The sequence below is a fragment of the Lolium rigidum genome, chromosome 4 (assembly GCF_022539505.1).
Source record: "Lolium rigidum isolate FL_2022 chromosome 4, APGP_CSIRO_Lrig_0.1, whole genome shotgun sequence".
NCBI lineage: Eukaryota > Viridiplantae > Streptophyta > Magnoliopsida > Poales > Poaceae > Lolium > Lolium rigidum.
Window position 1 is genome coordinate 247,270,159 of NC_061511.1, and position 11,500 is coordinate 247,281,658.

Sequence of the window (11,500 nt, forward strand, 5' to 3'; positions counted from 1 at the left end):
CCTTAAGTATGGTAGTTTTTAGAAGAAAATGAGCTAAAGAATCACCAAAAAATGAGAACTAAATCAATTAGCAGATCCACTACCTAGCAAACGAATACTGCACATCCAACTAGCACCACAACACGTGGGTTGAGAGCGACGCCTGCTGGACACTGTGAGATGACGAGCCTCCTGCCTTCGTCCTGCTCGAGCGGTCGACGGAGCTCCTGCTCTACGCGGGCGATTTCCTGGTCGAGCTGCTGGTTGACGCAGAATGGAGAGTGGCGGCAGGCTGGCGGCGAATGCGCCGAAGAGGTCTGGCGGCGGCAGAGAGGAACCCTAGCTCGCCACGTTCAGGATGCGGGAGTCCCTGCAATGTGCGATGCGGGAGCAGTTGTGTTGTTATTTCCGCTTTTTGTTCCAACAAGGCCGAAGCGTTTTCTACTGGAGTGGCTTTCTGTTGTAAATATAATTGAATAGAGGGGCAGTTCACTATAGCGTTTCGGCTTTCTAAATGAGAAGCTCGGAAACTGGTCTGATACAGATTCTGCAATTGCACTACCCAATAGCTTCTCAGTGGAAATAAGCTCTCCTTAAACTGGAGACTTCTTTTCAGCTTCAGCTGTCCACCACCTAGAAGCTAACTAAGAAGTCCAAAAGAAGTCACTCTAAGAATAGGAGTGGTTCACGCGCGCTCCTCCTCCTCCTCGCTCGCTCGTCTCGTCTCGACACGACGCGGCGCGCTCGTGGTGAGTGGATTGAGCCTCGAGCCGAGACTTTTCTTACTTTTTGCAGCTCAGGAAAACGAACAGAGTTCTAGACGGACGCATCGTAGTTAGTTGGTTCGGGTCGCTTCCGGACTATCTGTAACCGACTCGAAAACGTGCGTGCGGCCGAAGTCAAAGCTAGGTGAAAGCCAAAAGCGAGAGAGAAGACAAAAGTGAATTCTAGTTTTTAGCTTCCTACTTCCTATTTAGTAGATTTTCATCTGGATTACCACATTTAGTGAAAGCTTTGCCACCGTTTACCCCTTCTAACATTCCAGGTCATTATGTACACGGCGCTGGCCATGTCGCAATTTTTGTCCTCTTTTATTCCTATGCTGGAACCGATTCACCTCACCAAACATGGAACGTGCGGGACGAAGAGGGATGACTCTTTTGTGTCCCCTGACCTAGTCTGACCCAAACCAAATTCCACCGCTTTATCTAGGCTAGTGAGAATCAGTGGAGTCGAACCGGTTTGAGTGCAAAAAAAAACCAGGAGATAAACCATGAATTGGCATGCCACATGTACCTAATTTAATGACCAGCGGCCTACATGTGGTAAGAACAGAGAAAACTTTCAACAATGGAGTAAACCCGATGAAAATACTAAATGAGGCAATTCGTGTCAACAATGGGAATGTAAGCTGGAATTCACCCCTAAATATAAGAAAAGGCCATATACAATCAAGTATGAACTACAACAAAGTCATGAAACTTTAACTAAGCAGTTCAATACTCAAAAGTGCAGTAGTCCTAGGATTTAGCATATTGTAACAATACTGGCCTTGCCACGTAAAATATGATGCAGTCCACACAAATTCATGTTTGTTATTTGCGAGTAGCACATTATTAGGTAAATATTTGTGAGTAGTCCATGATCAATGGTTCAAATCCTAGGTACAATGATGTTTGTGTGTGATGGCTTTAAGATGGCAAGGAAATATCCGTTAAGGTGGTGCTTATCGTGTTATGAATATGTGTACCATTTGTGCTACCGTTGGATTCATAATTAATTAGCAAACAGTGAGGTGTCCGAGTCAAACTGGCCTATGTTTATAGATAACAATGGACGAGACAAAAACCTGGTAGTCTCAACACGAGAAGGCGCTCCGCTAATTACCTGCCGAGAAGTAACTGAATGGTCACCACATGTTTGTCTAATTGTCTTGTACCACGTTGAATCAATATCTGGGTAAGCGTCAATACGTGTGTCAAGTTGGATCCCACTTTTATCCCACTTGTAGTATAATTTGATTTTTTAGTATAAATTTTGACATCAAAATTTGAACTACATAGTACAAAATAACATCCCACCGGGATCCCACCTTGACACCCTATCCATGAACCAATGGGTCAACAAGTTTGTTGTACCTCGTTAACAAATTGTTGTTTGCCCTCGTTAACAGTCATATATCTCGTATGAACAACGTGCATCTTCGATTTTGAATAGAAGAAAGTCTCAAGGGTTTAGAGAAACCACAAACCATATCGCGGATACAGCTCCACGCAACTTTCTCTGTGACACATTGGAATAAGTTGTTATAAACATCCTCAGACAGAAGAGCACAACGTCCTTCAGGCCCTGCATCAGCCGCTTTGATGTTTGTTTTTTGCTGGAGTTGGGAGTTCTCAGTTGTACCATAATTTTGATGAGACTGTCACTGTACTGTTTATAAGTTTGTGGCTAATTGGCCACAAATGCATAATACTCCAGGATTAGTGGAGATTGCCAGTGTTTCTTTTGTAAATGTACGACGCTGAGAAGTAAAGGTAAGCAAGAAGCTCCAGCGCAGTGAGCGCAGCAAGCAGCAGGTAGAAGTAGTCCAGATGCCCCCGGTTGAGGTTGTCGGCAAACCAGCTCGTACCACCATCCCTCCTCGTCACACCGTCGATGGCTGAGATAAGAAAGCTGCTGATGAAGCTGCCAACTCCGAGGACGCTCAGGTAGAGCGCGAGCCCGAGGCTCTTGAGCTCGCCAGGCATCTGGTCGTAGAAGAACTCCTGCATGCCCACCAAGGTGAACACATCCGCCGCGCCGAGGAGCACGTACTGTGGCACCATCCACCACAGGCTCATGGGGACCACCGCGTCTGGCACATCCACCACGCCGGCATCCATTGCCGCCCTCAGCCGCCTCATCTCCACCAGCGTGGCGACCACGAGAGCAGCCAGTGCCAGGGCCATGCCCGTGCCGATCCGCTGGAGCATGGTGATGCCTGAGGCCACGCCGGTGATCCTGCGCGCCACGGGCACCAGGACGCGGTCATACAGCACGACGCAGATGATGATGCTCACACCCAAGAAGCACTGCATCGCTGCGGGTGGTATCTGAAACAAGGACGACCCGACCCTCCTGTCCAGGGTTGCTGCCTGCTTCGTGAAAAGCGTCGGCGACTGCGCGAACACCACGCCATAGAGCAGGCAAGCCGCCCATATAGGGAAAAGCCTCGCCAGGCCCCTCACCTCCTCCGCGAGCACATCGTTCTCTGCGTCTTCGCCGTGCTCTACCATGGTGCCATCCTCTGATGATCTCTTGCGCCACACCCTAAAAACTTCACCGGCACGCGAGAACGCGCTGCCATCCTTGCCAGAACCGGAGTCGTAGAACCTGTACGTCCTTGTGCCGAGCAGGAAGAGGACGAGCGCGAGCAGCATGATCGTGCACGGCACGCCGAAGCCAAGGCCCCAGCTGACGTTGTCCTGGACGTAGCTCATGATCGCGACGGCCACGGTGGCACTCGAAGAGACACCGAAGTACCACCAGTTGAAGAAGGAGCTCCGTGATGACGACTCGATGGGGTCCGTGGCGTCGAACTGGTCGGCGCCGAAGGCCTGCACGCAGGGCTTGTGGCCGCTCTGCGCGAAAGCCACCAGGTAGAGCGAGACGTAGAAGAAAGCCGTCTGGAGGGAGGAAGACGGGCATTCTGACCGGCCGCCAGCGGAGATGTCGCACTGTTGGCTGCCAGGTGATAGGAACATGGAGGAGAGCGTCAGCAACCCTAGGCCCTGTAGATTGACAATTTATAATTGTGAGTTGCTTGACTTTCGCATACATAATATTTGTGATCATTGGGAGATTGATTTCGCATATATATAATATATAATTTGGATGCAAGTCTGATGGATAAAATACATGGGGAATTCATGTCACAATTCAAGTTACAATTGTTCTTTCTTTGGAACTGTCAAAATGTACCAAAAATATCGGTTCATATCATCTACCAGCTGTATAGAACAATTGTGTTCTTCGACACACAAAAAAAAAGCACAAGAGTAAGGTATTAATAAAATGACACAGCATGTGGCTGGCTCGCTCGTATTGGTTTTCCAACATCTAAGGTAACATTGAGGTCAGGCAGCAGCCTAAACTGCGGCAGTTCTTTCATCCATGCTCAGGAGCCTTGTGTTTGGCGATGAATTTGGAGTATCCAGTCCACGTAGCTGCTTGTTCCAGCCATCTGATCCTCGACAAGGTTGGACAAAAGCAAGAAGCTTTCTCTGGGCTGCTCGCCTTGCCGTACCACACGGGGTAGCTGGTAACACGAAGAATCCTTCCCCCTTAGGGTTCTTAGTACTGTCATGAAATTTCTCGAGTGATTGTTGTCACATTCTGTCAACTGGACCTTTGATAGATCAGGGATATTTGCCAAGCTGACTCCAAAGACATCGTTCACAACCTCAGGTTGGAGCATCCTACCTAACCATACTAGGAAGGTGAATCCATCATCAAGAAGATATAAACCAGCAGAGTCTAGGCACTGCAAGGTTAATGGCGATCGCCTCAAGGACCCATCAATCCTATCTTGCTCCATTGTCAATACTTCATCAAGCCTGTACAAAGAAGGATAAATAAAATTGAGCAGCCTCTTCGCAGGCAGTATCATCATACTGAAACCAGCAGCACAACGTTCATCAAGAGAGACATCAGCATAACCGCCACGCAGAGCAAGAGATTTGCACAAGGCCAGGATGTATAACGGCAAGTATCTTAATGATTCTGGATATATCAGTCTCCCTCCTATTCGGTGCTGTACAACATATAGGCTCCGGTATTCTTTCAAACTTCTGACAAGCTTTAACTGCAGTTGTTGTCGGACACTATCCAGCTTATCAGAGAGTGAGTTTTCAACAGCGATTCTAGCCAACAATGACACAATGGCACCAGTATCTGCTTGACGATACATTTCACCAAGATCTGTGACCACAGGTGCAGCTGCTGTATGCACCCTGATACGTCTTTCACCAGAAGATGATGTATATAGCAATGCCACTTGGAAGTATACAGTCTGTGTGGTCATTAGGCTCTCCTCTAAAGACAGTTGCATTGCGAATGCTTTATCAGGGTCAACAGCTGGAAGAGCTAACAAATCTGTGGTCCTTAGCATGAAATGACCATGATATGTTGTGAAACGCACCCCTTTTCCACATCTGACACGCATAACAGATTCCCAAGCAGTCTCCCGAGTAAGGTTTCTGCTAAGCTCGTGGTTAAGTTTATCCCCATGAGTAGTTGCATCGAAAGATGGATAATGGTACACCTGACCACCAGTATACTTTGCCAGAGAACCTAAGGAAGCTACATCACAATATCTGTCACTCAAAGAAAAGACGTCCACAGCGATCTGATTTTTTGTGAACTCTGCAGCCATCTGTTTATAAAAGGCGTCTTCTGGTACCCTCAGAATATGCTCCTTATCTGTTCCATATGCACGGACATCATCTCCTCGAAGTCTCAAACGGCCAATACCAAGCGATGGCAACGTACTCTGGAAGACAAGCAACTTTCCCCCAAATTGACCCATAACCATGAGTGCTGCCTTAAGTGCAGGACCAAGAGCAGATTCTACATTTGCATTGTCATCAAACATACTGGGCAAGCTATCGAGAAATGACTCGACAACCTGTCTAGAGTCCACCAAATTAACCAAGAGATCCTCAGGCAATGGTAGGAAAACATCGTCCAAATCAGCAACCACCATCATTTGAGGTTGACTCAAGGAAGACTTGAAACTGTGGAAGTGTAGTGTGCTGTCAAAGGTTACGAATCCAATTTGTGTCCGTGGAAAGGCCACAAGATCACCAAGGCATGATTTGATGGTCTTTGCAACTACCTCTAGCAGCCCACTTTGAACTGCAGATACTGAGACATCAATAAGAAATAAATATGAAGGCGGCATTGGTGGCCGAACCATATATTCCGTAGGAGCAACAAACTCAACTGTTCCCTTACAAAGTTCCGGCCTTTGATCTGTATCATATCTTCTGCCACCGGCATCAAGAGCACAAAAGTACTCACCAGGAACATCATTGAGCAAGGAGCAAAGGTTGCAGCGCCACTTCCTTCCAGCATCCGCAAAAGTAACATACGGGTTAATATATGTCCTGCATCTTCGGCAACGGATTACGCCAGCCGACTCAAAGTCGACAACTGGCACTTCCTCCCCATCAGGCGATTTCGCGAGAGGGTGTACCACGGCCCCAAGGGGCAAATGCCACCTGGAGACCAATGACTGGGACGCCGGGATAGCGTGGGTTGTCAGCCGGAAGTACCTCGGGTGGCAGTTCATCGGGTATGCCTCCAAAACCTTCGCGGGCTCCTCGTCGCCATCCAATGGCCGCGGCAGCCCTTTTACATCAACACCCAGGTCAAGCGTTCCAGGCGGAAACCTCAGCGACAGAGACTGGAAGTCCTCCACTAAGCTCTGGGGCGCGCCCATCGGAGGGCCCGTGGTAGGATTAACTGCCTGGTTACCATAACCGGACAGTGGCCCCATGGGAGGCGGCGGCATGGTCTGCATTGGCTGTTGAAACCCTGGCCGGTTCATCGGGAACTGTGGGTTGGAAGGAGGGCCACCAGGGTAGTTACCTTGCACGGGCGGCGGCGGCTGCGATTGTACCGGCGGCGGCGGCCTCACGTAAGTTGGTGGAGGCATGGTACTCCATGTGGGCGATTGTGGCTGCGGGGGAGCCGATGGCAGTGGGCGGTAAGGCGGAGGTGCTGTGGCATAAGGGACCTGAGATGGCGGCGCGGCAGAGTACGGGACCTGAGCCGGCGGGGGCGCGGAGAAAGGTCTCTGGGAAGGAGGCGCTGTTCCGAAGGGTCCCTGGGACGGGGGTGCAGCGCCAAAGGGCCCCTGCGGTGGAGCCACGGTGGAGAAGGGTCCGCCCAGAGGCGGCGGTGCCGTGCCGAACGGCCCTTGAGGCGGAGGTGCGGTGGCGAAAGGTCTCTGGGGCGGTGGTCCGGCGCCGAAGGGCCCCTGAGTTGGGGCGGGGCCCCTGTACCCACCCATTGCCGCGGGCGGCGCGGCCCCGAACGGCGGCCCAGGGGGAGCAGCCGCCTGCGGGACCGGCGAGCCCTGATGGAGCGGCGATGGGGCGAACGGGCCGGGAGTGCCACCGGGGCGCACGAGCGGAGTAGCGCCGGCAAACGGCGGCGGGGGGCCGGCGGGGGCGGCTACACCGGGCCATCCTGGCGGCCTCTCGTTCCCCATGGACGGATGCATCGCGTCGGGCGACCGAGATCGGGGCGGCGGCGGCGGCGCTCCGGCTCGGGGGTGGAGGACGCGGCGAGATTGGAATCTGGAGGCGATGGGTGAGACGGAGAAGAAGAGGTTCCTTCGAGTTGTATAGCAAATACTGTAGAGAATTCGAGTTGAAAACGAGCGTCGGGCCGCGGAGCCGTGGGGCACAAGGTCTCTACCTGGATACCCTCTCGCTGGACGCTGGGTACCGACATGGATCGCTCTCGTTTCTTTTCTCTTTTTTTTTTTTAATTAAAGGACCATCCATGCAAAGTAATACAAACACCAAAGATAATAAAAATTATAAATAGATCTCTCAAAATCACCTAGCGAAGACTACGAGCACTACATCGAGCCAAAAGCGCGTCGTCATCCTCGCCCTTCCATTACTGGAGCCAAGCAAAACTTATCAAAGTAAAACTTGTTGTAGCAGATGGACTCGAAGTCGTCGTGCAAAGGTCCCAAAGGAATAAAACAACAAAAGAAGCAACCAACGCCAAGAACCGTCGTCGTGCAAAGGTCCCAAAGGAATAAAACAACAAAAGCAGCAACCAACGCCAAGGACCGTAGGTCGGAAGAACCAAACATATAATCATACCGATAAACACGAAGATGGATCGGATCCGAGTAGATCCGTCATATACAAAACTCCACGCGTCCTCCACCAGCACTAATCGCACTAACTAAGTGAGCATGATCAAGCTAAATCCATCATTATTTCAGATCAAACGAGCATGTGCACGCGGTCACACTCAAATCGTATCACGGTCATCAAGTTAATATTAGATGCTAAACCGCTGAAAATGATTGTGCGTATCAACAAAGACATATATGAGCAAAACGAAGCTCAGTGGTCGGTCGATGACATGGTTTGACTGCCTTCTTGCGGCTCCCTCAGCTCGTAGTTGGGTCAAACTCCGGGTGAAAGCCATGCATGGACTCAGGTTGGTTCTGATGAAGGCGGCGCCTTCGAGCGCCATTTTCCTTCTTGTTTGGATCGTTTGCGGTGCAACGAGTTCGCAGGGGTGGGGGCACATGGCTATGTGGTCAGGGGAAGCGGACGCCGAGGCAGTGGCCTCGGACGGTGGTGGCACTTCGAGCGGCGGCCTCAGTCTCCTATGTAGTTGCAGTGGTCCTATGAGGCTAGGTCCTGACACTGCTTGGTTTTGGGTGGCATTTTGGTGTTGTGTGGCAGCAAGATCGTCAACCCAGCTGGTTCGTTTTCGGCTATGCGAAGGCCATCCTGGTTGCTATGTCGGGGTGGCAGCCCCGAAGGCATGGTGCTTGAGTGGCGACTTAGAGATTTGTGTGGACATCGAGTACGTCGACCCGGTTGATTCGTCTCGTTCTAGCTGATACATCATGGTGCTAGCCCCGGAGGTGGAGGTGTGTTTTTTTGTGTTGGTGGTTGCATTATGTGGATGATGGGCCTCCTCGCTTGTGTATTTTTTTGGCTCGTTTTTTTCTTATAAATCAGGCATTATATAGTTTGTATGGTTTTCGGATCCGACTTTCCTTATAAATTAGGTCACTCTTTCTATCTAATTGAGTAGCAGGCCACTTTATCTCAAAATAATATATGAACACAACGATTCTACACGGACTCTTTGATTCAGAGGATTCCCAAAACACAAGAATGTAAAAAAACACAAGGATTGTGGCCTTTTTGAATTCTAAAATTTCATGAGATTTATTTTTTGCATGAGAACTATATGGCATATGTAGTATTAGATAGAAGAAAAGAAAGGCCATAAGAATGGTCATAGCATACAAAGGTTACAGAGAGCCCAAACATGGACAAGGGCAACCATAACAACAACACAAAGAACAACTTTGAGGATAAAGCGGTTAGGTGGTTAGGAGGGTGGTACCTCCAGCCCACCAGAATTCAAACTCTGAAGGTGCTCATAGGGATACAGTGTTCGTATGTACATTCACAAGGGTAAGTGTATGCGCGTGTATATGAGCATCTGAGTTGTACTGTGTTTCTAAAAAACACAAAGAACTACTTGGCCAGATTTTTGTAAGATTCCAGTCCATCGATTTTTTTCATATGGATTATCTTTGGATCAAAAAAATGATGCTACCCAAATTCTTATGGATTGGATCCCTATACCTCAATTCTATAGGAATTTGAACATCCACTCCAACCTCATTTTTAGACTCAAGTGTGTAGGATCAAGACACCTTTTTTTTTGTGTTTTTCGTGCATGTGATCCAAACGATCATTCATGTAGTTCGCCTATGTTTGACAATTCTCAGTTTTGCACAACCAAACCTATGAGATTGCCATGTTTTTTTTCTATTCATGTGTTTTTTAATCATGTGATGTCCTTAAAGTTTCATATCCAGTTGAATCATACAAGATCTGGAACCTACACGGATTTTCCTCAACGAGGTCTCATTTGGTTTATAGAAATTCCAAAACAATTTTGTAGGATTCCTTTCATTAGGAATTTTTCCTTTAGAGTTTGCTTGGGTCTTAGGATTTGAAATCATAGGAGTATTTCCTATGATCTACTTTGGATACAATTCCATAGGGGAAAAATATTTTGTTTCTATGACATGTATGCATTATGTTATACACACAGCCCTAATTCTTGTGTTTTCCGTGCAACACAACCAAACAACATGTAACATACATTCTTGTGTTCTCAAATCATGTAGGATTCAACATGTTATGTCATTCTATTCCTACATTTTTCCTATATCCGCGTTTTACAAACCCTACCGACCAAACGGACCATCGGGGGAAACAAAAAAATTGTAACACGAGGTTTGTGTGGTTGAAAATTCTCTAAAACATAGTATACAATGCAATCTTGTGAGAAAATTTCCTAAGGGCCTAATCCTATACATCAAACGATGTACATCCCAAAAGAATAAGGATCAAAATCCTCCAAATTTCCTATGGATTTTTTTCTAATCAAAGTAGCCCTCTTAATTGTGTAGCAAAAATATCATGTTCCATTCAGTAATGAGAACAGCTCATTCCAAGATCGTGGTGCAAAAGGACACACGTTGCAGCTGAGCTACAGAGATCAGAAACAGAGTGGCTATAACACATGGGAGGCATGTTAGAAGGACCGAGAAACAGAGTTAGCCTTGGGCTCGCGTGGTTGCTCACTGTGAAAGTGTACATCGCTGTCTGTTAAACCAGGTAGTAGTTGCCGTCTCTGCTTACTCACTCCGCATCCGAAAAATCCCTATCAACGAAAATATTGACAACGAATTGCCACCGCACTAAACTATGCTACACGATTCCGTGCGGGATTCTAATTAAGATGTCAAGTTGTACGCGAGTGGCGAGTGAGACAAAAAAGAATCAGCAAGCTCCATGAATCCCTGATCTAGTGGAATGGTGGGCAGCTAGAAACTACTGAACTTAATTTATTGAGGTAGCTAGCAGGTCTGACCATGATGTAGAGCAGGGAGGAGGCGACGATGGTGCGGTACCGGCCCAGCCACGAGTCGGCGACGGCGGCGCCGAGCAGCGGCAGCATCGACGCGGCGCCCGACCACGCGTTCACGGCCGCGGCCGCGGCCGCCGTGCTCTCCCCGAGCGGGCCCGTGAGGTAGCTGATGAGGTTGGAGGAGATGCCGTAGTACGCGAACCGCTCCGCCACCTCCACCCCTTCATTTCCCCACCAAAAAATCAAGACCCGGCGCAAATCGAGTGGAGCAAGCAAGGGTTGAGCGAGCTCGAGTGCGACAGAGATACTGGCTTACAGATTATGAACAGAGCCGACCTCCAGCCGCCGGTGGCGCGGCGGTGCCCGGACCCGACGCGGAGGAGGGGGGCGGAGGAGCCGGATTCCGACTCTGGCGCCATGGCTCGCTAGCTGGGTAGGAACTGAGATGGTGTGAGCTGATCGCTGATTAGACTGACTGACTTGAAGAGGTTTCATGTACCGGTGTCCGGTGGAGAGGTGATGGGGACGGGACGGATCGGCGGGGACTCGATTTTTCTTGTAATCTCTTCTTGGAACCAAGCCATACGCAAGGTCCTCATCTGTTGCAAAGCAAAAGAATTATCTAGCTCATGAAAACCGCACGAAAATAGTAACCAAATAGCTCACGGTGACTATTGATGGCCTGACTATAATACACACATAAACATCTACGGTGGCCATTTCATTGGATACAAAATAGGTTTGTTTTATTCTGCTTGGATCAGCCTATGGGTAGGTTAGAGTGCTTTGGATCAGTCTGTTTTATTAACTTGTGTACACA

General features: G+C 48.9%; 2 protein-coding genes across 2 annotated transcripts; both read right to left on the reverse strand.

Moving 5' to 3' along the window:
• Positions 1 to 2,166: 2,166 nt before the first annotated feature.
• On the reverse strand, positions 2,167 to 11,099 carry LOC124707455 (protein NRT1/ PTR FAMILY 5.10-like). The gene is made up of 3 exons (XM_047239110.1): positions 10,997 to 11,099; positions 10,684 to 10,901; positions 2,167 to 3,752 (listed from the first exon to the last, which is right to left on the reverse strand). The coding sequence occupies exons 1-3, from the start codon at positions 11,097 to 11,099 to the stop codon at positions 2,463 to 2,465; spliced, it is 1,611 nt and encodes a 536-aa protein (XP_047095066.1). The 3' UTR covers positions 2,167 to 2,462.
• Positions 3,851 to 7,051, reverse strand: LOC124707453 (protein transport protein Sec24-like At3g07100). Its single transcript, XM_047239107.1, has one exon. The coding sequence runs from the start codon at positions 7,034 to 7,036 to the stop codon at positions 4,139 to 4,141; it is 2,898 nt and encodes a 965-aa protein (XP_047095063.1). The 5' UTR covers positions 7,037 to 7,051; the 3' UTR covers positions 3,851 to 4,138.
• Positions 11,100 to 11,500: the final 401 nt, after the last annotated feature.